At 43.0% G+C, this 20,899-nt stretch overlaps 1 protein-coding gene across 4 annotated transcripts in view; it reads right to left on the bottom strand.

The window, feature by feature from the left end:
- Positions 1 to 20,899, bottom strand: part of nedd4a (NEDD4 E3 ubiquitin protein ligase a) — a 145,624-nt gene that overhangs the window by 71,594 nt on the left and 53,131 nt on the right. For 2 of the 4 annotated variants that reach the window (XM_060924203.1, XM_060924204.1), the window contains one exon: positions 11,301 to 11,354. In XM_060924203.1, coding sequence (XP_060780186.1) covers positions 11,301 to 11,354 — 54 coding nt within the window. Of the gene's footprint in view, positions 1 to 5,619; positions 7,206 to 11,300; positions 11,355 to 20,899 lie in introns of those variants that run through there. The other 2 variants (XM_060924201.1, XM_060924202.1) reach the window with 1 other exon arrangement.

The following is a 20,899-nucleotide window of genomic DNA, read 5'->3' as shown; positions in this document are numbered from 1 at the left end:
GAGTAAGGCACACAAGATAAAACGTCAAGACTGGGCCAAGAAATATCTTAAGACTGATTTTTCTAAGGTGCTGTGGTCTGATGAGATGAGAGTGACTCTTGATGGGCCAGATGGATGGGCCTGTGGCTGGATCAGTAATGGGCACAGAGCTCCACTCCGACTCGGACGCCAGCAAGGTGGAGGTGGAGTACTGCTATGGGCTGGTATCATCAAAGACGAGCTTGTTGGACCTTTTCGAGTTGAGGATGGACTCAAACTCAACTCCCAGACCTACTGCCAGTTCCTGGAAGAAACCTTCAAGCAGTGGTATAGGAAAAAGTCAGCATCTTTCAAGAAGAACATGATTTTCATGCAGGATAGTGCTCCATCTCATGCGTCCAAATACTCCACTGCGTGGCTAGCCAGTAAAGGTCTGAAAGGTGAAAAAAATAATGACATGGCCCCCTTGTTCACCTGACCTAAACCCCATAGAGAACCTGTGGTCCATTATAAAACGTGAGGTCTACAAAGAGGGAAAAGAGTACACCTCTCTGAACAGCGTCTGGGAGGCCGTGGTTGCTGCTGCACACAACGTTGGTCGTGAACAGATAAAGAAATTGACAGAATCTATGGATGGAAGGCTTTTGAGTGTCCTCATGAAGAAGGGCGGCTATATTGGTCACTGATTTGTTTTTGTTTTGTGTTTGAATGTCAGATATGTTTATTTGCAAATCTGGAGTTGTCATATCAGTGTACCTGGTGAAAATAAATAAGTGAAATGGCTACATATTTGGTTTTTATTAAGTTGCCTAATAATTCTGCACAGTGAAAGTTACCTGAACACATACATATTCTCCTAAAATGGCCAAAACTAAAAACACCCCACTCTAACTTCCATACATATTCAGCTTTGATATTTATGAGACCTTTTGGTTGATTGAGAACATAGTTGTTGTTCAATAATAAAACTAATCCTCAAAAATACAACTTGCCTAATAATTCTGCACTCAGTGTACTTCCTCTTCTATATACTTATTTAAAAATATTTTTTGTACCTTTTTTTAAACAGATTTATATTTGCACTTTGTTTTATTTCTGTCTCCAGTCTGTACCATAAAGTCACCCCACAGCTCGATACGCACATGCTTTTCATATTTGTTCGAACCTTTGGTTTTTTTAAAATTTAGGTCTCCCCTTAGATTATATCCCCCCTCTCGCTCACTAAACAGTCCTTGTGTATTTTTTTATATAAAAGAAAAATATACGGACTGTAAAATATTTACAGTTTTATCACGCTGGCATTACATTCTGCTTTATTTTATTTCCTGTAAAATCAAAACGCAATACCAAAATGATCAAATATAAAATGATTTGTAATGCTAAGCGAGCGCAAAAGGCTTTTAGTCACGTTTACCAGATCGGTCACTTTTTAAAAAAAAACCCAATCGTGTGGTTTGACCTTTTCATCCCACACTCGGTGTTTAAACTGTGTCAGCTGCACAGCTGGTGTTTTGATGCACACACGTCTACAGTGCTCTTTCCGTCGAGCGCTATTAAATCTGCGAAGCGGCATCCCGTGATTCAAAGCTCCCTCATTCACAGCCACCATCAGTGGCAGACATCAGAGAATTGCTTCCAGCTTGAGTGACAAGTAAAATCGTGCGCAACGCAGCGACGACAGCAGAAAAACAAACTTGGAGGAGGTTAAAATTTATGCGCACACATCTGCTACCTATTTACATCACAGTGACTGCTGTTGGCCTTTCAGAAAGCGTCCAGCCGTGCACACACCGCTCCACTCCTGGAGTGACCTTGAAGACAAAACGTACAAGTCCAGACAGCGTGGAGCGAGTTTCCCCTGGAGCGCGGATCCGAGGCGGCTCTGTGCAGACCAGGAGTTCGTGGATCAGCGATAATTCGAGCCACTAATGCGTTGAAATGTGTCATCTGCACAGGCATTCTCTTAACTCTACTGTTTATGTGAACATCATTCTTTGCATACAATCTTTAAGCCTTGACCTCCAGCTGGTCTTGTCTGAGGAACACCATGTGCCCTTTACATCTTGACCTGAAAGTACTTTAAGCTTTCTAATTTCTTTCCAAGGATCAGCAGAGGATTAACAGTCTGTGTGTTCGAGCAAATAAAACCGAAACGTCAAATACAGCGACTTAAGGTTAAATCCGAGACGGCTAAAACACGATGGTAATATTCCCATCATGCACGGCAGCCCATACCCAAGCGTTAAAATAATATTATTATACCAATTCTCAAACCTGACTGGTCAGAAGGTCAAAAAAAAAAGTGTAATCATTGATATGGTGAATTTTGTAATACAAGGAGACGTTAAATAAACATTTATGGAATGAGTCTCCAGTGCCAGTGCTTTGCAACGGTCAGTTAACGCGTTGTGGTTTCTTGGTAACGTGACAATCTGTGTTTGTTTGTCTTATTAACTTCGAGCGAGAGAGAGGAAAAAAAAAAGTGATGAGGGAATGACTGTTTATCGCTGCTATAACGTAACTGACAACATGAACTAACTTTTTCCTTCGATGTGCCACCTTAAGTCGTAAACGTAAATGGAGAAAAAGCGTCACAGTGTCAATGTTGCACTAGTGACCCCCACCCAACCAGTACCATACCTCAGACTCCTGGCCCACTCTCTACCCCCAGCCCCACCCCACCTCACCTCAATAAACAAGACCAGTGACCCCATTTACTCTGCGCCCCCCCCAGTTGCTTACCTGATTTGCACATTTATTTTATCCTATTGTTTACCTGATTTACACAGTTGCTTATTTATTTTATATTATTTATTTAGTTTTTATTTCTTAATATCTTAGAATAGGCGGCACGGTGGTGTAGTGGTTAGCCCTGTCGCCTCACAGCAAGAAGGTCCTGGGTTCGAGCCCCGTGGCCGGCGAGGGCCTTTCTGTGCGGAGTTTGCATGTTGTCCGCGTGGGTTTCCTCCGGGTGCTCCAGTTTCGTCCAAAGACATGCAGGTTAGGTTAACTGGTGACTCTAAATTGACCGTAGGTGTGAATGTGAGTGTGGATGGTTGTCTGTGTCTATGTGTCAGCCCTGTGATGACCTGGCGACTTGTCCAGGGTGTACCCCGCCTTTCGCCCGTAGTCAGCTGGGATAGGCTCCAGCTTGCCTGCGACCCTGTAGAAGGATAAAGCGGGTAGAGATGATGAGATAAGATATCTTAGAATAGACCGATTTTATATAGCTCCTTTATTAGAATAGACCGTCTTTATTTAGTATTTATTTATTTAGCGCCTTAACTCCGAGGCAAATTCCTTGTAGGTGCAACAATTACTTGGCAGTAAAGCTTTTTCTGATTCTGATACGTCACAATTTACCATGGTATAAAAGAAAGTAAACATCAAAAAAGTTAAATTCAGGATCATTTAAAAAAAAAAAGTCAGTAACTCCACTTCATCACCCCATCCAGTTGTCGATTTTCCTATAACGGCGCAACACGGACTGTTCGGATTCCTTACATCGTTTAAAACAAGCCAAAAAAAAAAAAAGACTACAGTGGGAAATTTTAAGTGATTACGCTTAAACAGTTTCACTTTGTGGCTATAACTGTAGCCATCACTTCTGTCCTCTGATAAAAGAAATATCTGTGTGCTGTTCCTTTCATTATGAAGCCAATGCTTTGAAAATCTACCGAGTTACTATAACAAACCACATGATAAACATCCATCCATTATCCGTAACCGCTTATCCTGTACAGGGTCGCGGGCAAGTCAACTGGAGCCTTTCCCAGTTGACTATGGGTGAGAGGCGGGGTACACCCTGGACAAGTCGCCAGATCATCGCAGGGCTGACACACGGAGACGAACAACCATTCACACCTACGGTCAATTTCGAGCCACCAATTAGCCTAACCTGCATGTCTTTGGACTGTGGGGGAAACCGGAAGAAACCCATGCGGACACGGGGAGAACATGCAAACTCCGCACAGAAAGGCCCTCGCCGGCCACGGGGCTCGAACCTGGAACCTTCTTGCTGTGAGGCGACAGCGCTAACCACTACACCACCGTGCTGCTCCACATGATAAACTGATTACGTAAATCTATTTCTGACTGTAAGAGTCATAATCTCATCTCATTATCTGTAGCCGCTTTATCCTGTTCTACAGGGTCGCAGGCAAGCTGGAGCCCATCCCAGCTGACTACGGGCGAAAGGCGGGGTACACCCTGGACAAGTCGCCAGGTCATCACAGGGCTGACACATAGACAACCATTCACACTAAGAGTCATAATCATAGACATAATCCAAGGTTCTTCAAACCTAAATGAAATCAATAAATTGAATTAATTAAATAAAAGCTCGAGTTCCTGATGAAGCTCACCAACCATCTCAGAGCCACCGGTTGGGAACCGCTGAACTACACAAGACAACCTGCAAAATACTTCTAGATTGCAGAATGTGTGCATGCGGTACGAATCCACGCAATATATATTTAAATGTGCGTTTAACTGTTCTACAAGGAGTCATGGACAGAAAAAGCCCGCTATTATTAATAATAGAGATGTATTAGCGACTGGAAATACCTCGTCCGTCTCTATCCCCACCCCTCCCGAACCCCAGCAGCTGACTCCGAGCCATGTGCACTCCTCTCAAATTTAACGACATGATCTGAGTCGCTGGCACTGAGCATTTCAGTGCTGAGGCCAGACAATCTGGAGACAGGCAGCTCCATATTTATCCTCCCGCCGGAGGCCCTATCAGCTATCTGCTATTATTAGCTGCAAAGTAAACAGTTAAAATGATTTCTCATAGTGCTAATAGAATAATAAAAATGGAGGAACCCCCTGCCCTCCCTTTACCATATTTGTAGACACCCACCCACACACTCATGCAAACAAGGTTTGTGTCTACAAACACAGAACAACCTTGAATTTGTTTTGAACACTGAGGGTTTCACCAAACGTGTCAGTTGGGTGAATTACTTCCCAGAAAGCTCAGCTCCGGAGCCGAGAGAGATGGAGTAAACACGAGTCACGAGCAACAGCATGATCATACTGTATGGACTGAAATCTGAACAATCGGCCACACACGCACCCCCATACAAGCTCGTTCAAGTGGTGATTTTTAGGCAAGCGAATCCTTGTAACGAGTTCTCTACAAGACCTTGACTTGGAAATGAGCAAATTCTGTATTTGTATAAAAGGCATTATACCAAGACATTATCCCTTACCTCAAATACACCCATCTACAAGTAATGCACTTTAAAAAAGACGACAATAAATGATCTCGTCTTGCAAAGATAAACCATCTCATAAGTAACAAATCCTAAAAATAAGAATCAGCTGCTGTTTTTGCTGGACCCATGGAACCCAGGACGCACTGAAGGGTTCAGATTTACATATTAACTTCACTTCAGTAAATTAATAACTTCCAGAATAATCTGCCATGCGGATTAGTTTAAGGGGTTAAATTACCATCACGACTATCCTTCCTAGCAGACCTTGAAGTTTTGGGTTAGGTTTTGAAATCTAATAGTTAGCTTATGATGGCGCTTTTCAACCACCTACCCCACATTAACAGCAAACAAAAACTCACTATCCTCGTCCGTTACCTTTTTCCCCCCTCAACCGAGATCCCTGGAGGATCAGAATGCTTACCCCAGAGTTGGTACGAGTCTGTTCCTTTTTATCACTGGCACTGGTGTCCTTTGGCGAGTTGGGCGCTTTCACGCCATTCCCCCGAGACACGTGTATATGCACATGTGCCGCTCCATTCATGCAGCTGAGTGGTTTTGTGTTGGACATATGACATGATATCCCAGTGTTTAAGAAGGGCACCTCGAGGGAAATGCTCCTCTGCAAGCCTCGGTGGAAACAGATTTCCTGAAACGCGTTCGATTTGCCGATAGTCGGACACGTGTGGTGTCTCTTCTCCGTCAATAACTTCCCTGTGGGAAGCATGCAGGCTGAGGTGCTACGGCACAGCTTCAGATTACGGCTCCCAAGTTTAGCATTGGCTTCCTCTGACTTTTCCGTGGATTTAGAGCAGTCGATGTTGACCACAGTTCTGGCTGCATTTCCTTTCCCAGGTGGAAGCGGGGGCTGGTTTGCAGAGTGCACAAGGACACTGGAGTGCCTTTCTGGTTGTTCAGATCTTATTGTGGAGTCTGTTGAAACACTAAAATGCAAGATGGGCCTGGCATCCCGAACCTCAGTGGGCTGAGCGCTGCTCTTGGAAAGTCTCACACCATTCACAGCTGAAGCGACGGAGACCTTGGGCTCGTCCGGTGATGCATCTGTTGCAGACAGCTGCAGTTGGTGCGAGGTCTGAAAGGGTCCTCGGGTAGACGGGGGAAGCAGAGGAGTTGCCACGGGACTGACCGGTGATGCTGGCGGTGTGGTACAGGGACTATGTGGGAAAATGACCAACGAGGAGCAGCGACGCAAGGGAACCTTGGTCCTCCGACGGCATGCACCTTTATCATAGGACATCTTGCGCTCAGCGATATCCGAGTCGAAAATGCTGTTGCTGCTGCAGTAGCCAACATCACTAGCCGCGCTGCTGCTACACGATCCTCCATCGGAGATGCCTCCAACACTGCTGTCACAAACCCCGGGGTCTGTTTCCTCTCCCCCAACACTGCAACCTTCTGTATCCAAATTCTGCCTGCTGGAAGACTGCAAGGAAATCTGCAGCGTGCTCTTCCTGTTCCCACCACTGCTGTTCACCTTTGGTACAAATACAGTAGTATGGCGTTGCAGGCTGCCATAGTCTGGTGACAGAGGTGGCAGACCGAGAGCCAGCTGCCCTGGAGTCACCTTCATATGAAATGAGTTGGGGCAAGTCAGAGGTTCTGCAGGACTCCGAGCAGGTGTCCCAAGCCCGTCGTCCAACTCATGGCTGCAGCTTTCAGATAAAGGGTCTGTGTTGCTTCTCTTTGTGGCAAAATGCAGGCGCAGACGGCGTGCCATTCAGCCTGACCTCCTAATCCCAAACAGGCATGGCGAAAAAAAAATTGTAGATAAACAAAAGAAAGAAATAGAAGACGACGATAAGCGGCAACGCAACTGTTCTGTATCTCACGCTGCGATTACGATCATTAATGGTTGTACATAGCCAAAATAGCTCCAGTGACAAGATGCATTCCTCTTGAGCTTCTTCCAATACTAATGGCCAGCACAGGTCAAATGTGCTGCACGGAGAAGCACTGCACAGCCTATAGCGCTTCACCGTGTGACAAACTCCCCGGTGGTCGTTCTCTTTAAGGAGCTGAAACAAATTCCGGCTTTGAGTTTCTCGGAGGCGACCGTTATGAGCAGGCACAAACACCCACTAAGTGCCCCCTCCTTTCTGTAAAACACTCCACAGGCAGACCTCCGTCCTGCTTTAACTGCACCTTTGCAATTTTGCAAGAACATATCCAGAGCCTTTAAAAACACCCCACCCCCCTTTTAAAAAAACCAAAAACCCAGCTTCTGGTCAGCACACTGCAAAAACAACAGGCTTCTGTGCCTGATGGTTTGAGAGAGCTGCAACTTGCCTGCCTCTGTGCCAAGCTCTGATTCCTCCAGAGCCGCTGGCTGCTCATATTTTTACCCCCGGTGGAGTTAAATTACAGCAAATAAAGCGGGATGGGTTTCGGAATTAATTCTGTATCAAACTGAGGATCAGGTTTCCTAACTGCCGGGGTCGTTGAAATATTTGAGAAGCCGGCATTGAGCTTCTATGCACCGCTAAAAAGATAGCAAGTTTACAAACTCCGTGCCTGACTTCAGCAGCCTGACAGCTATTAAAAGTACAGACTAAAAAAACCCAAAAACCACAACAAAAAAAACCCCTTGCAAAGAATCATGGCTCCGTTGGAGAAAAGAAACCCGAACTTGCCGATAAGCTCGCTTGAACTTCTGATGGAATGTCTTCTATGAAAAGTGGCTCTTTATTAAGGTCAAGGTGTTGAAGAGGGCCCGAGGAGCCCTCTTACTCACATGGACTTGTGCCACTTTGCTTGTCATTTGAGCTATGCTGTGGCAGCCAGTGATGGCCTTTAAGCCTGTTCATCTGTCAATGCCATTCCACCACCATCAATCAGAAACAATTCATGTGGAAGAGTTATTCCAGACCTTCCGAGTCCGTAAACAGTCTCTCTGCACATTACATTAAGAGGAACAATAGTCCGGGGAGCGCTTTAATAGATCATATAAATGACTTTTATGAGCCACTTATAAGACTCTTCATACTGGTGCACCGTTTTTGCAGACGTCTCGGCTAAAAGGCAATTATCAAACCCAATCTGCAGTCTAATTACTGCATTTTATTTCACAACAAACAGAAATATCATTCATTAACTGTTACGGCAATACTCATGTGGCAAAATAAACTTGTATTACGCAAAACGAATCCTCTCAGCACTGCTCCGTGTATGTTATGACCATCTCATGGATTCACGATTTCTATTATTTGATTTGATTCATCACAGGTCTAGCAGTTTTAATATACACCAAGGTCAGTCACGATCTTACTTTATTATTCTCTACTTTTTACCCTGAAGAGTCTGAAGTGAGTCATCATTCTACAGTGACCAAAAAATTGCATCTCTTGACCTGATACCAATAAACCCCAAACAGGGATAATGTGTAATATTCTGCAGGTCAAAAGTTTTCAATGTTTTTTCTCTTAAGGTCCAAAAGTGCTGGGTTTCTTTGACCATTTAAGGACAGAATATTTTCTGGTTTATTCATAACATACTGAACTGATGCATACACTCACCATGCACTCTGTTAGGAGTTCCTGAACTTCTGCTCAGTCATACAATTATTCAAACAGCCAATCATGACTCGCAGTTTTGGCGTATTTTGAATGACAAGTCGTAGTGGCAAGTCGCAACTTTGGCTCATTCTGAGTGGCAAGTTGTGGTTTTGAGTGGAAAGTCAGTTTTGGCGCATTTTGAGTGGCAAGTCGCAGCCTTTGGCTCACTCTGAGTGGCAAGTCGTGGCTTTGAGTGGCAAGTCGTAGCTTTGGCTCATTCTGAGTGGCAAGTCATAGTTTTGGCGCATTCTGAGTGGCAAATTGTAGTTTTGAGTGGCAAGTCAGTTTTGGTGCATTTTGAGTGGCAAGTCGCAGCCTTTGGCTCATTCTGAGTGGCAAGTCGCAGCTTTGGCTCATTCTGAGTGGCAAGTCGCAGCTTTGGCTCATTCTGAGTGGCAAGTCGCAGCTTTGGCTCATTCTGAGTGGCAAGTTGTGGTTTTGAGTGGCAAGTCATAGTTTTGGCGCATTCTGAGTGGCAAGTCATAGTTTTGGCACATTCTGAGTGGCAAGTCATAGTTTTGGCGCATTCTGAGTGGCAAGTTGTAGTTTTGAGTGGCAAGTCAGTTTTGGTGCATTTTGAGTGGCAAGTCGCAGCCTTTGGCTCACTCTGAGTGGCAAGTCGTGGGTTTGAGTGGCAAGTCGCAGCTTTGGCTCATTCTGAGTGGCAAGTCATAGTTTTGGCGCACTCTGAGTGGCAAGTTGTAGTTTTGAGTGGCAAGTCGCAGCTTTGGCTCATTCTGAGTGGCAAGTCGCAGCTTTGGCTCATTCTGAGTGGCAAGTCGCAGCTTTGGCTCATTCTGAGTGGCAAGTTGTGGTTTTGAGTGGCAAGTCATAGTTTTGGCGCATTCTGAGTGGCAAGTCATAGTTTTGGCACATTCTGAGTGGCAAGTCATAGTTTTGGCGCATTCTGAGTGGCAAGTTGTAGTTTTGAGTGGCAAGTCAGTTTTGGCGCATTTTGAGTGGCAAGTCGCAGCCTTTGGCACATTTTGAGTGGCAAGTCACAGCCTTTGGCATATTTTGAGTGGCAAGTCGCGTCCTTTGGCTCACTGAGTGGCAAGTCGTGGCTTCAGCTCATTCTGAGTGACAAGTCGCAGCTTCGGCTCATTCTGAGTGACAAGTCGTGGTTTTGAGTGACAAGTCATAGTTTTGGCGCATTCTAAGTGACAAGTTGTAGTTTTGAGTGGCAAGTCAGTTTTGAAGCATTTTGAGTGGCAAGTCATAGTTTTGGCGCATTTTGAATGGCAAGTTGTAGTTTTGGCACATTTTAAGTGTCAAGCCGTTGCTTTGAGTGGCAAGTCATAGTTTTGGTGTATTTTGAGTGGCAAGTCAGAGTTTTGGCACATTTTGAATGGCAAGTCACAGTTTTGAGTGGCAAGTTGCAGTTTTGGCGCATTTTGAGTGGCAAGTCATAGTTTATGCATATTTTACAGTGATAACCCACAGTTTTTGCATGAGGGCTCAGATTTTGCGCAGGTTTGTGTCATAACTCACACCTTGGGTATATTTTCAGTGATAACTCAGTTTGTGTGTAATTTTTAGTGATAACATCTACATTTGCTGTGTTTGAGCAATAACTTGTAGTTTTGTGTAATTGTGAGTGATCGCCCATTCTTTGTGTTTTTGAGTGATAACTTACACTTTTGGCATATTACTGAGTGACAACTTGCAGCTTTGCATGGTTTTTAAGAGAAAACTCATAGCAGCATACTCCAGTGTTAAAAAGTGGCACTCTTACTCAAAATGCGTAACGGTTAGGAGGTCTGCAGTTTCAATTTTGAAGGAGAAGCATTTATCTTATGTGCATTTTCAATACTAATGCACCGACTTGGTCAATTTATTTAATTTTCTATTACCTGGCAACAAGTGCGCCCCTTTTGCCAGAACTCCCCCCGCCCCCACACACCCTCTTATCAAGGAGTGCTGCTGTTTATGAAATGGAACACTAGTCTTATTATTCAGGAGTTTGTTTGACCTCCACTGTGATTTAGAGAGGAAATCATATTCACAAGTGATTAACAAGAAAGCCTGTAACACTCCACCAACTTTTACGGCGTTACTTTCAGCCTCTTAACACCGCCCCTGGGTATATTCAATATCCAGTCCCTACAGTTTACAACACCAACTTGCGAAAAAGGCATCCTTGTCCATTCACTGCAAATTAGGGCTCGGGTAGATGCTTACTATTCAGGCACGAGCCCAAAGTTAACAATAATCCAGGGCTTTAGAGCTGAACTGAAAGCTTTTCGACTTAAGGAGGTTGATCTTTAAAAAAGAGAAGTTGATCCTGGATCAGCAACAGCGCTCTTACTTGATAAATATTGATGGTGGTTTTATGTTTTACTGCTTCCAACCTCGTTTTTCACCTTATTAAACAAATCACGCTACAGTAGTATAAGGGACTCCTTCATCAGCGCTGAAACCCGAGCCAACGTTATAAATCAGACACTGATGATTAAACTGCCACCATATCTCAGTTTTCACACCAACGTAAATACGGCAAAAAAGTTACATCAAGGAAAAAAAACACACTTACCAAACGATTCTCGTCAAACACTTCGAGCAGTAGACGATGCTTCCTCGGATGAACCTAAGACAGAGGCAGAAATAATCTCTTAGTAATAAATTTCAGCCATATATATGTGATATATATGTGGGGCCGTCTCAGAAACTGGTCTCTCATTTGGGACATTATGGTCAAAAAATTAATTTTCTAATTTTACTATTTTTTTTTGCATTTACCGAACACTCAATGTTTCTTTTGTCATTTTTAATAAGAATAAAGATAGCATCTTGCTTTATCTGGCCTCCACTGTGGACATTTTCTGATTACAATTCAAATGCTTTTGTAAAACTGATTTCCATATAAAATAACTCCATCATGAAGAATTAAAGCCCCTCCTTCACAGATGAGTGAAAATATTGAATAAATTTCCTCTTTTTGATTGCCTGGGTTAAAAATGCCAAGTTACGATGACTGAATTGATTATTCACTTAAATATGAATAATATGATACAGTTTGGGTATTTGATATGGCGAAATAGGACACAATGGAAAAATCAAGAACGCACCGGAAAGATGAGAATAACGGCGGTGGTAAAAGAACAGCGACTGTACCGGCTGAAGGTCGCGCGGGTCTCTGCTGCGGCGTGCGAGCAACGGGACATCACTACCGCACCGGACGGAGCGCGAGGCGGGGGCGGGGCAAAATGACTGGCCGTAGATTCTATCAAAAGTTCGATCTAAATTGACCATGACTGCAAAATATTGGCCAAAAATACGCAAACACTACGAAATATGAAAGTAAGATGAAAAAGAAACATTCTATTGCCTTATACTGCAAGACTAAAACAAAATAAAACCGTCAAAACTCACCTTTTCAGTGATAACGTCCGAACAGATCGCCCGCGTAACAGAGAGCCCGCAAATGGAAGCGCGATCAACTTCTAACTGTTGGAGTGGAAAATTCCATTCTACACATGCAAATTGTTAACGCGTGTCCTTCCCCGCACACAAATAACACGCTACGGTAAAAAAATACACCATGACTCATTTTATAGCTCAGAAATTCATACAAGACCAGCTACCATCGTAACATATTCTGTAAGAAACATATTCTATACCTAACTTTCAGCTTTCGTTTTAAAAAACAAAATCGCAGATTTATAGCTAAATTTTTATACGGCGTAGTGATTTTAAGTTACTACTTTTGGTGAGGTAGTGACCTCGACCCTGAGGCTTTCCGTTTAGATCAAAACACACGATCGTATTGGTTTTGGGTTTGCGGAAAATGGAGTTACGACGGTGATGAAATATTTTGCATGATGTTTTATTACGGTTATGATTATTCTGTGAGCGCACCAATCCTTAGGTGGATAAAGTTACAACTTAAAATACAATCAGTGATAACTGTAGACTTTTCAGTGGACTACAACCTTTTTAAGGGAAGGCGATGTAGTCGACCATTTATCATGTCCCAGATCAAGCCGCCATTTTTCCACAAATTTGCAGAATTTTTGCCAAATTCTGAATAGAGTATTCACATCAAAGATTTAGTTTTATCTGTATTATTTCTTTCATCATTTTATTTTAAATTAAAACCAACATCACCATTCAAAACCGTATAGTTTATTGACTGTGAGTATATTTAGTGGGGTACCCCCACAGTACCCAGTTTCTGAGACAGACCCATATATATATATATATATATATATATATATATATATATATATATATATATATATATATATATATATATATATATATCACAGTTCCTCTCATTCCTTAATAAAGGATGATTAAAATTATATTTTATATATATTAGATTGGATCACCGTGTTGATCACAAGCTGGAACTTATTAAGAACAGTCATCTTGGACATCACAATTACGATTCAACTTCCTTCACATTCCCCGCCTCCCAAAATTTGAAGAGCCTTTCTATGAAACACACTCCTGTTTTTATTATTTTTGATCAGTTCTGGTACATAGTCTGGTCGATGCTAAAGCTACCTGAAGTTCTCTTCTTGAAGTTCTCCATTTCAATTCCAAACATACAATATTATACTTCAACGTCACCGACAAAACAGTGACAAACGGTTCTCCGTCTCAGCCAATCAGATGTGTTCTAGCGCTGAACGTGACAAATCGTGTTTCGGGAGTTTGAGAAACAAAGACATGGATTAACATTACACCTAATTAATAATGCTAATACTAATAAAACAGCAAAAATTTGCCTTGAGGATATTAGATTTTTTTTAATGTTTATCTACATACACCAATCAATCAGCCATAACCTTAAAACCACTGACAGGTCAAGTGAATAATCATCATCTCATTACAATGGCACCCATCAAGGGGTGGGATATACAACCCCGATTCCAAAAAAGTTGGGACAAAGAACAAATTGTAAATAAAAACGGAATGCAATAATTTACAAATCTCAAAAACTGATATTGTATTCACAATAGAACATAGACAACATATCAAATGTCGAAAGTGAGACATTTTGAAATTTCATGCCAAATATTGGCTCATTTGAAATTTCATGACAGCAACACATCTCAAAAACGTTGGGACAGGGGCAATAAGAGGCTGGAAAAGTTAAAGGTACAAAAAAGGAACAGCTGGAGGACCAAATTGCAACTCATTAGGTCAATTGGCAATAGGTCATTAACATGACTGGGTATAAAAAGAGCATCTTGGAGTGGCAGCGGCTCTCAGAAGTAAAGATGGGAAGAGGATCACCAATCCCCCTAATTCTGCACCGACAAATAGTGGAGCAATATCAGAAAGGAGTTCGACAGTGTAAAATTGCAAAGAGTTTGAACATATCATCATCATCTACAGTGCATAATATCATCAAAAGATTCAGAGAATCTGGAAGAATCTCTGTGCGTAAGGGTCAAGGCCGGAAAACCATACTGGGTGCCCGTGATCTTCGGGCCCTTAGACGGCACTGCATCACATACAGGCATGCTTCTGTATTGGAAATCACAAAATGGGCTCAGGAATATTTCCAGAGAACATTATCTGTGAACACAATTCACCGTGCCATCCGCCGTTGCCAGCTAAAACTCTATAGTTCAAAGAAGAAGCCGTATCTAAACATGATCCAGAAGCGCAGACGTCTTCTCTGGGCCAAGGCTCATTTAAAATGGACTGTGGCAAAGTGGAAAACTGTTCTGTGGTCAGACGAATCAAAATGTGAAGTTCTTTATGGAAATCAGGGACGCCGTGTCATTCGGACTAAAGAGGAGAAGGACGACCCAAGTTGTTATCAGCGCTCAATTCAGAAGCCTGCATCTCTGATGGTATGGGGTTGCATTAGTGCGTGTGGCATGGGCAGCTTACACATCTGGAAAGACACCATCAATGCTGAAAGGTATATCCAGGTTCTAGAGCAACATATGCTCCCATCCAGACGACGTCTCTTTCAGGGAAGACCTTGCATTTTCCAACATGACAATGCCAAACCACACACTGCATCAATTACAGCATCATGGCTGCGTAGAAGAAGGGTCCGGGTACTGAACTGGCCAGCCTGCAGTCCAGATCTTTCACCCATAGAAAACATTTGGCGCATCATAAAATGGAAGATACGACAAAAAAGACCTAAGACAGTTGAGCAACTAGAATCCTACATTAGACAAGAATGGGTTAACATTCCTATCCCTAAACTTGAGCAACTTGTCTCCTCAGTCCCCAGACGTTTACAGACTGTTGTAAAGAGAAAAGGGGATGTCTCACAGTGGTAAACATGGTCTTGTCCCAACTTTTTTGAGATGTGTTGTTGTCATGAAATTTAAAATCACCTAATTTTTCTCTTTAAATGATACATTTTCTCAGTTTAAACATTTGATATGTCATCTATGTTCTATTCTGAATAAAATATGGAATTTTGAAACTTCCACATCATTGCATTCCGTTTTTATTTACAATTTGTACTTTGTCCCAACTTTTTTGGAATCGGGGTTGTATTTGGCAGCAAGAGAGCAGTCAGTTCTTGAAGTCAGTGTGTTGGAAGCAGGAAAAATTGGCAAGCGTAAGGATCTGAGTGACTTTGCCAAGGGACAAACTGTGATTGTGAGATGACTGGATTAGCTGACACCTTTCTGTTTTAGCCAGCATTAACTTTTTCAGCAGTTTGTGCAACAGTAGCTCTTCTGTTCTTCTGGACTGGACCATATGTTCTAGCCTTCGTGTCCCATGTGAATCAATGGGCCTTTGACACCCATGACCCTGTCGCCGGTTCACCGGTTGTCCTTCGGATCCTTGGACCACTTTTGGTAGGTACTAACCACTGCATACCAGGAAAACCCCATGAGATGTGCCATTTTGGAGATGCTCAGACCCAGTCATCTCGCCATCACAATTCGTCAGAGTCGCTCAGATCCTTACGCTTGCCCATTTTTCCTGTTTCCAACACATCAACTTCAAGAACTGACTTCTCTTGCTGCCTAATATATCCCACCTCTTAACAAGTGCCACTGTAATAAGATGATCAATGTTACTCACTTCACCGGTCAGTGTTTTTAAATGTTATGACTGATCAGTGTATATTTGGATAAATGTGAGATAAGCGGGTGTATTAACTGTACAGTTCCCTGCCGAGCGGGCTTACTAATGACTTTCACGTTTTTAAGAGCGAATTTTGTTGAGTCACTAGAAAGTTGTTGCCATTTGCAAAGTATAGAAAAATCTAGAAAGACAACCTAACTTAAGCAAGCTCAAAACTATGTTGGAGAAGGTTATGTTTTTGCCTTCGTTTGTTCCCAATGTAACTCAAAAAGTAGTGAATGGATTTGGGTGAACTTTGGTGGAAAGGTGGGCCATGGGCCAAGGAACAATTGATTAGATTTTGATACAAATCTGGATATATATGTGGCTCCAGATATGTAGATGAAATCTGGTGGACAGCTTTAGTATCATCCTAGGTTCAAGTGATTTGATTCTGATGTTGATAATACGTGGCTTGGCGGAAGTATGAACCCTAACAAGTGCCCTTCTAGTTAATTATTCAATGCAATATTTTGACATTAGGTTTCAGGAGTCATTTAAGAAAAGGGTTTGAGATCAGATCATGAATCAAACCAGAGAATGAACCTGAAGCCTGAGAATAACGAGGATACCATCTGGCACAGAGACGTGTAGAGCAACGTTAAACCATCGAAATGTTCTTATAAGATAATGTATATGATCAGGACTGAATAAATCCATGTCAAAAGAAGGGAATAAAATACAATTTATAAAATCAGATAAACCCTCAAACAATATAAGAAAGAATAAGAGAAATTTTAATTATTATAAACATCTCTATGAAAAAAAAAGAGACTTGGAATGAGAGCTGACCACTGGGATTTGATTACAATCTGAAACGTGTAGAAATGAGTCAGTCATGGGTTGGGTCTATGGTTTAAATCTGTAGGGAGTCATCTTTAGGCTCAGCTGATAAGTGTGTGTGTGCTGTAAATGGACAGTGACTCATAACACTTTGTAAAGTCCGCTAGCAGACAGCGCTGAGCCTGTTTTAGCTCGGTCATAAGCAAGGGGCGACTCCTCGACAGTCAGAGTAACAAGTTTTCTTGATACAAAAGAGAATTAGGTTATTATTTGAGTACCACAAGTGGTACACAATTCGTTAACGCACAAGCATCATGCTCATGTACACAACCCTGAGTCTGGAGGATATCAATTAATTAGTGCTGCTATGACAGTACTGTAACTGCAAAGTGGGACCTAATTACGTAGCGATGCTTGGACCCCGAGGATTGCTCTTTGCAGCCATTATTGTTTCCCATGCCAAAAAAAAAAAAAACATTAAAACCACCTGCCTAATCTTGTGTAGATCCCCCTTGTGTGGCCAAAATAGCTCTGACACGTCAAGACTTGCAAGTTGTGAGGTGGGGCCTCCATGGATCAGACTTTGTTTGCCTTCTTGCCTTCGTATTGCACCCTGGTGCCATCTCTTCTCCAGGTAAGCAACACATACACCTAGCTGTCCACATGATGTAAAAGAAAACATGATTCACCAGACCAAGCCTCCTTCTTCCATTCCGGATTTTTATGTGCCCCTTGAGGGTCTTGCGGTGGTGGACAAGGGTCAGCAGGGGCACTCTGACCAGTCTGTGATGCCCTGTGTGTTTGGACACCTTTCGCTCATAGCCAGCTTTAACTTTTTCAGCAATTTGTGCAGCTATTTTGTGGGATCGGACCAGGCATGCATTAGTGAGCCTTGGCCACCCATGACCCTGTTGCTGGTTCACCGGTTGTCCTTCCTTGGACCACTTTTGGTAGGTACTAACCACTGGGAGCACCCACACAAGATGTGCCATTTTGGAAATGCTCAGACCCAGTCATCTAGCCACCACAATTTGGGCCTTGTTAAAGTCACTGTTACCCCTTTTCCACCAAATCAGTTCCAGGGCTGGTTCGGAGCCAGTGCTGGTGCTGGTTCACAACTCGTTCAACTTGCGAGCCAGCTGAGAACCAGTTTGCTTTTCCATAGCTCGGGGTGCTAAGGGGAGCCACGTCATTACATCACTGTATATGTCAGTTACGTCGCTGCGTTTGCATAAACCTTGGCGCGAACATCGAAGCAACAACAACACGGAGAAGAAGGAGCAGCAACAACAATAATAATGGATGACATTACTTACTTTACTGCATCATGATATCTCGTCGCTTAAAAATGGCGCCCTTTCGCAGTCTTGCTATTGTTGTTGGTCTTAACAACTCCGCCCCCCCCCCCGACGTAAGCGGTTCTTTCCTCTGGCCCAGCAAAGAGCTGGTACTAGACTGGAACCATTTTTTCTGGCCCCAGAGTCAGTTCTTTGTCAGTGGAAACAGAAAACCCGGTTCCAAACTAAGCACTGGCCCCGAACCAGCCCTGGAACTGATTTGGTGGAAAAGGGGAATCAGATTCTTACTCTTGCCCATTTTTTCTGCTTCCAACACATCAACTTTGAGAACTGACTGTTGTCTTGCTGCCTCATATATCCAATTCATATACAGGAAAAATACCAAGCACGCTTTTGTGCACCGATTCAATCATAACACCCGGTATTATGAATAACCAGGGTGGAGTCCGAAGCCCCAGACAAGCACGTTTGCTCAAGATATCAGTATTTATTTATTATCATTTTGTTCTGGGCAAGTGACTCAGCAGGCTGCCGGAGTGGTCGACGTCAGCGTTTTGTTTTGCTCTATCCAACAAGGAGGTAACAAAAAACCCCAATCCCTACGGGATTTCTGTGGTCTGATATTTATTTTGAGCACAACACGCTCTAAAGCCATGGTCTAAAGGTTACAGAAGCAGCTTTGAGACCAAAAGGTTGCCAGTTTGAATCCCTGGACCAGCAGGAATGGCTGAAGTGCCCTTGAGCAAGGCACCTAACCTCCAACTGCTCCCCAGGCTATCTCCTTGGGTATGTTGTATGTCGCTCTGGATAAGGGCGTCTGCTAACTGCCAGTAACATAAATGTAATAATTCATGTACAGACAAACACTGAATGTACACTTTCAGTCATTTTTAACCCCGAGAGACTCCTTCCATAAATATGAAACAAACACCTCCATATCACCGAATCAGCAATTGTTTATTCTGTTAAATGCTTGAAGTGTGCATGTGACGAATAAAGGCTTCTTCTTCTTCTAAAAATATTCTGACCAATCAGATTCAAGAATTCATCAGTGCTAAACTTTCATCTAAAAAGTATAGATCTATGAACTTCATGAGGTGATGAGCCTTCCAGTCATATACTGCATTTGGATTAAATGATGTTTGCTATGATATTTTAGCCTAGTTCTTCTTCTTCTTGTGCTACCAGGTTCATTTGGATCCACATATTTGATTTTACACCAGATACCCTTCCTGACGCAACCTTCATCCCCAATCTATCCGGGCTTGGGACTGGCACCAAGTACGCACTGGCTTGTGCAATCCCAGTGGCATTTGGGCACCCAGAGGAAACCTGCACAGACATGTGGAGAACCTGCAAACTCCACACAGAAAGGCCCCCGTTGGCCATGAGGTTCAAACCCGGAACCTTCTTGCTGTGAGGTGACTGCACCACCATGCCACCTGTATTTTAGCCAAGTTAGTGTCATTAAATTAGGAGTTAAAAAGTTTTATACCGTACTATTATACACCACCTGGCCAAAAAAAGTCACCATTTGCATTTAAATATGCAAATAGTTAAGAGCCTTTGATTGGCCAATTCCTGCAGAGATTAATATGTTGGTATAAGTGAGACACCCCTCATCCAACGTTCTCCCTGCAACTGAATCCCTCAACCATCACATCTATCACTTGACCTTTAACCCCTGTGACACAAGAAAGGAGGACTCCATCAGCAGGAGGTGTAGAGTAAAAGTTTTGTACTGTATAATCCATTTCTCCGGTGTCATCTGTGGGTGTGTGGTGTGTTATCCCTGACCGTCACCTCCATTCTCTCTCTCTCTGCACGAGAAGTTTTCACAACACAGCAGCAGCACACCAGGCCTCAATTTCTTTTTACAACGACTGGAAACCTCCACTTGTTCAACCACATTAATGCGAAAAATGCATCTCTGGCAACCCGGACTGGGGATATGTTTAGAAATTGAGATCTTTATCCTGGTTCAGAGGAGATGCACAGACACACAGGCTGAAGCCTCTTCGTCTTCAGAGTGAAATAAAGCTGAACATTTGACTACTTCTTGATAGATTCAGGAAGGACAACGAGCACAGTGCTGCCCCCTGCTGGGAGCATATCATATACTACACCAGCAAAACAGCACTCTGTCACATAGTACAGATTTATTATTATTATCCTCGTGAGTTTTGATGAACACGCTGAGAACGGATGCAAAAACTTAAAACGAGCGTCGGAAAACGCAGAACCAGGATTGAGACCAGATTTTTGGTGAATCAGGGAGAACACACATGGAGAGTTTACAGCTGTGAAAGAGACCTGGATTAAAACAAAGTAAGACTAATCCAAAACACGCTCTCAGACTAACTCTCAGGAAGGCAACACTATGACCATCAGTTGCAGGACGACCCGAAAGCAGCAGGAACAGTATGAACAACGAGCAGTGAACCTCACCGCAATCTTCTCCTCTCTGCAGAGAGGAATTTCACAAATGCGTAATGAATAACGTTGTGCTTTTCTTTCTTTCTGACACCTCATACTAAACTCTGCCGCTAGCCTGATACTCTGGTCAGATGAGAAACAAACAAACAAAAAAAGAACTCTTTCGTGATAGACTTTGGAGAAAGAAGGATTGTGTGTATGATCCCCACAGTGAAGCATGGTGATGGGAGCATCATGATACGGAGGAGTTCTTTGGAAACGGTACTGGGGCATCATCAAAGGAAACATGTACCGTATGGCGCAACATACTGGGATATACTGGTAACTTAAGAAGACCTCGCATGGCTTAGCCAATGTTTGGACTCGAATTCTACAGGGCTTGACATTAATGGTAGTCTGACTGTCCGGGACAACCGAATGTTTGTTCCGGACAAGTCAAATCCACATCTGCCCGTCACCATGCTTACTGTAATGATTCAAGAGTTACATCAATAACGTTTCAACAAAACTAGTTCAAGCCCCTCAGTGATCCGGCCGTGTTATTGTTTATGAAATCGTT

The sequence above is a fragment of the Neoarius graeffei genome, chromosome 6 (assembly GCF_027579695.1).
Source record: "Neoarius graeffei isolate fNeoGra1 chromosome 6, fNeoGra1.pri, whole genome shotgun sequence".
Taxonomy (NCBI): Eukaryota; Metazoa; Chordata; class Actinopteri; order Siluriformes; family Ariidae; genus Neoarius; species Neoarius graeffei.
The sequence above is the reverse complement of the archived record's forward strand: the minus strand, read 5'-3'. Positions and strand labels throughout refer to the sequence as shown.